This window comes from Salmo trutta, chromosome 23, assembly GCF_901001165.1.
Source record: "Salmo trutta chromosome 23, fSalTru1.1, whole genome shotgun sequence".
Lineage (NCBI taxonomy): Eukaryota > Metazoa > Chordata > Actinopteri > Salmoniformes > Salmonidae > Salmo > Salmo trutta.
Window position 1 is genome coordinate 45,567,353 of NC_042979.1, and position 5,000 is coordinate 45,572,352.

A 5,000-nucleotide genomic window follows, 5' to 3' on the forward strand; every position below is an offset into this window, starting at 1 on the left:
CCTCTCTACAGTTCTTCCTGCCACCAGCTGTCTGCCTCCAAGTCTTCCAACAGCATGGACCACCTTCACAGCAAAAGGGACTCAGCCTACTCCTCCTTCTCTACCAGCTCTAGTATCCCAGAGTACCTAGCGGCCGCTCCGACCTTTAGTAAGGAGAGGTCATACTCCATGGAGACGGTTCCACAGAGGGGTGGGGTTAGCGGAGGAGGGGGAGGGGCCATGGCGGAGGGCATGCAGCATGCTGACATCCGATACGTCCGTACGGTCTACGACCCCCAGCAGGGAGGTGCCCAAGAGCACGAGGTCAGCTCCGCCGCGTTGCTACGCAACCACGAGCCCGGCAGGGTGGGTTCTCGTAGTGGGGGCAAGGCCTCCTGTCACCGCGGCAGTAATAGCTGTAGTAACAGCAGTGGCGGAAGCAACGGCGGTAATAACCCCAAACGACACAGCGTTGGGCCGATCTGGGGCCAGTCTCAGTCCGCCAGCTGCAGTTCCTATGAAAGCCTGAAGGGGGCGCCGGCTCCTCCCATGCGGAGTGACAGCTACGCGGCGATCAGGCACCACGAGAGGCCCAATTCCTGGTCCAGCCTGGAGCAGACTCGCTCCCTCAGGGCTCTCCACAAGGGGTCCACCTCCTCCTGGCACCACTCCTCTGGGTCCGTGGCCTCCGGCTCGGGGAAGGGCTCCTACGGGGCCGAGGGCCAGCTCCACACCGTCATAGAGAAGAGTCCGGAGAGCAGGTATTTAGTCTATTCTATTGTTCCCATTGGCTTCTGCAGAAGGAGTCAGGAGCTGTGCTTTTTTAACCTGACATTAGTGCTCTGTCTACATGTACACATCACTGACATGCACTGTCAACTGTGGGACCTTATATAGACAGTTGTGTGCCTTTCCAAATCATGTCCAATCAATTGAATTTACCACAGGTGGACTCCAATCAAGTTGTAGAAACATCTCAAGGATGATTAATGGAAACAGGATGCACCTGAGCTCTATTTGGAGTCTCATAGCAAAGGGTCTGAATACTAATGTAAATAAGTATTTGCTGTTTTTCCATTTTTTTTAAATAGATTTGCCAACATTTTTAAAACCTGTTTTAGCTTTGTCATTATGGGGTATTGTGATGTCATTATGGGATATTGTGATGTCATTATGGGGTATTGTGATGTCATTATGGGGTATTGTGATGTCATTATGGGATATTGTGATGTCACTATGGGGTATTGTGATGTCATTATGGGATATTGTGATGTCACTATGGGGTATTGTGATGTCATTATGGGATATTGTGATGTCATTATGGGGTATTGTGATGTCATTATGGGATATTGTGATGTCACTATGGGGTATTGTGATGTCATTATGGGATATTGTGATGTCACTATGGGGTATTGTGATGTCATTATGGGATATTGTGATGTCATTATGGGGTATTGTGATGTCATTATATGGGTATTGTGTGTAGATTGATGAGGGGGGAAAAATTATTGAATCAATTTTAGAATAAAGCTGTAACGTAACAAAATGTGTAATAAGTCAGGGTTCTGAATACTTTCCCAAATTGCACTGTACTTACTCAAGTGTTTCCATTATTTTGTCAGTTACCTGTTCTGTTGTTGCTGTATGTTGTCTTTGTTCCAGTTTCTCCTTGTTGGGTGAATAAAGGTTTTTCTTCTTCTTCTAGCCCCACCATCAAGCCCAAACAGGGCGTGGGTCAGGTCCCCCAGCCGCCTCAGCCCCAGAATACATCTGGCCGCCTCATGTCGCCCCAGGGCATCTACCCCGTGGCCCCTCCGGAGACCCACTATGCACAGATGCCCACCAGCAGCCCCAGCCCCAGCAGTGTGTACCCAGGCCTGGCCAGGGAGAGAGAGCTCCAGGGGTTAGGGCTGGGCATCAGTGTGGATACAGGGATTGAGGTAACTGTAGAGAACGGATACCAAAGCAACACTTTCAACTCCTATGTCACCTGTTCCAACCAGCCTCAGCATCATGACTTAGCTCAGCCTCCAACCAAACAGCCAGCCCAGCCTGTTGACAGAGGACATGAGGAGACCCAAACCAAACTGGGTCTCTACAGGTCTCATTTGAAGGGGGAGGGACAGACCGTCTCCCGAAGGCAGAGCCAGCAGGGTCATGGACAGGGTCAGGTGTACAGACCCTCCTCAGCCCAGTCCATAGGCCAGGAGAGGAGGGACCCATACACTCCAGTCCAGCCGCGGAGAGAGACGCTACCCAGGTATTCCCAGGGCTCAGAGAGTTACACTGAGAACCATCAACAGGGACAGGTCAGACACACTGAACACAGCCATCCAGACCCTCAGCCTCCCACTACCATGCCCACTAAGATATCCAAGGGCCACATTCCTCAGGGGATCAGGAGTAGCAGTACCCCAGCCCAGGGGCCTGATCATCGGGTCAACAACCAGAGGTCCAGGTCCCCCCTCCGGCACTACAGCGACCCCAGTCCACCCCACCACCAGAGGAACCAGAGGGGACCAGAGCACCCCTTGACCCGGCTAGAGAATGCCCTAGTGGAGGTCCAGCGCTGTGCCAGTCCAGAGAGCTCCACTAGGAGTCGGAGCAGCCACCAGAGGAGCCTGTCTGTCCTGGAGAAGGTAAACCGGTTCGAGCGCCACAAGCAGAGGAGTCATAGCATCAATGCCAGCCACACCAACCTGGAACCTTCCTCTTCCTCCCGTCCAACTCAGCCCCAGCCTCAGCCCCAGCCTCAGCCCCAGCCTCAGCCCCAGCACCATGAGAGGGCCATGAGCTATGGTACTGGTATGGATGACCTGCGTAACATGCTGGAGAGAAGCAACAGCCCCAGCAGCACCTGCAGAACACTGAGCTCCTCTTCTAGCTCACATCATGGGAAAACAATGGTGGCCCACAAGGGTCATCATTACGCAGAGCAGCAGAGGCCAGGGAGTTGTGACCAGGCCAAGCCCCAGACCCACAGGGACCCCCACCACCAGCCTAACCCCCTGGACACTAACCCTGGCTCGGCCTTACAGAGGAGTATGAGCACCTTTCAACTGGGGAGCCAGGACGGCCAGGAGGAGAACGGCCATGACAGGGACAGGTAACTGCTCTACTCTACCTAATGTGAATTATATCTGTTCAGTTTATTGTGCTCAGAACTATTTCACCAGGTCTACTTCCTCGTACATGTTAATAAAAGTGATTGTGATTCTGACAGAGAGTTCCATTGGAGGGATGACCTGCAGGACATACTGGGCACCATCCAGGGCACGTCCTTTAACCGGGCCTACAGGGACAGTATCAAGGACGCCCAGTCCAAGGTGCTCCGATCCACCTCCTTTAGACGCAGGGACCTGGGAATCAGCTCCAGCTCTAACCAGAGCTCCAACAACCCCCCTCCTGTAGTCAACAACAATCCCGTCCCCGCTAAGCACTTATCCTTGGAGAGGAAGGCAGTGGCCCCCATGACCAGCCCCAAACCCTCCATTGTCACCACCACTGGCCCAGCCACTTCCCTGTCCCCTCACAGCCCCAGAGAAAGGCACACGATCACCAGCCCAGACCCAGTCCCAGTCCCAACCACCTCTCCCTCCCCTCACACCCCCAGAGAGAGGCACACAATCACCAGCCCAGACCCAATCCCAGCCCCAACCACCTCTCCCTCCCCTCACACCCCCAGAGAGAGGCACACAATCACCAGCCCAGACCCAATCCCAGCCCCAACCACCTCTCCCTCCCCTCACACCCCCAGAGAGAGGCGCCTTGTCACCCCCAAGCCCGAGAGGTTCAGCCCCCCAGGGCTCCCCGGTGTCCCATCCTTGGGCCCACCAGTCCCGGCCCGTATCGGTGGGCGTAAGAGGCTCACCATGGAGCAGAAGAAGAGATCGTACTCCGAGCCAGAGAACATGCACGAGGTAGGTAAATGTATCCAGGATGCCATCTCCTGCTGTTTTGTCTTGGAACAAAGTACTTAAAGGTAGACTCAGCGAGATGGCATTGCAACAAACACCACCACCGATATTGAGATGAGCTCAATCACAGTCACACAGATTATCTGTGCATGTGCACGGATGTGCTTTGCACTGCTACAGTGTGGTTTAGTCTCAGGCTTTAACGCTCTTATTTGTTGTGGAAATTGACCCACTATGCGTTTACTTCATACATGCAACGTCACCTTGCTACCTTACTGCTCTCCATTCAGGGGAGCAGCACTGACTCTGTGCCTCTCTTCTAGGTGGGGTTAGAGTCTGACCCGAGGAGGAGTGCCCAGCACCAGCAGATCCTGTTTCCAGGCACAGAGACCAGCGTGGCAGACCGCAGGAGGATGTTTGAGGTGGCAACCAGTCGCAGCCTGGGCTCCAGCTCCCAGGCTCCCCAGGCCCTCCAGGGCTCCCAGGCTGGTCTAGCCGTCTCCCGGCCGGAGCTCTGGCAGCTGCAGCAGGATGCCCTGGCTGACTACATGGAGAGGAAGAGAGGCTGGAGGACAGACAAGGACAGGTCCGAGGGGAGATGGCATCGTCACCGGCCCCACAGTGCCTACCTCCAGCCCTTCACAGACACCCAGAGTGTCTCTTCCACCTCCACCACCAGCCTAGCCTCTCTCCAGGAGCTGTTTGGCCCAGACAGCAGCCTCTCTGGTGAGGAAAGGCTCTGCTCCACCCTGCCTCCCGGTCTGCAGCTCCAGGGTAGTGTCTACCCAGGCAGGGTGACTGCACCACACATCCATGCCGAGGCCCCCACCTCAGTCTCCACCTCCCACCAATACCCCACTGGATTTGGATCCAACAGGCCTCTGGAGGGAGTGCCAGCCCCAGCCAAGGCCTACGAGGCTTTCCGGAGCCAGCGAGGCGATGGGGCCTTTGAAAGAGCGGCTCCAGCCCGGAGCTCTGGGAAGTCCGCCTCAGCGGAGGATCTTCTGGAGCACTCTGAGGAGAGGCCTGCACCACAGCACTTCAGATCCCGCTCCTCGCCCTCTGTAGAGAGGCTCAACCAGGTTTCTGTCTTTTACAATGAAA

The 5,000-nt window shown here is 55.1% G+C and overlaps 1 protein-coding gene across 2 annotated transcripts in view; it reads left to right on the top strand.

The window, feature by feature from the left end:
- LOC115160145 (protein Shroom3) overlaps positions 1-5,000 on the top strand; it is a 47,312-nt gene that overhangs the window by 16,208 nt on the left and 26,104 nt on the right. For both annotated transcript variants that reach the window (XM_029710504.1, XM_029710503.1), the window contains exons 4-7: positions 12-740; positions 1,685-3,085; positions 3,203-3,899; positions 4,220-4,978. In XM_029710504.1, the coding sequence (XP_029566364.1) occupies positions 12-740; positions 1,685-3,085; positions 3,203-3,899; positions 4,220-4,978 (3,586 nt within the window). The remainder of the gene's footprint in view (positions 1-11; positions 741-1,684; positions 3,086-3,202; positions 3,900-4,219; positions 4,979-5,000) is intronic.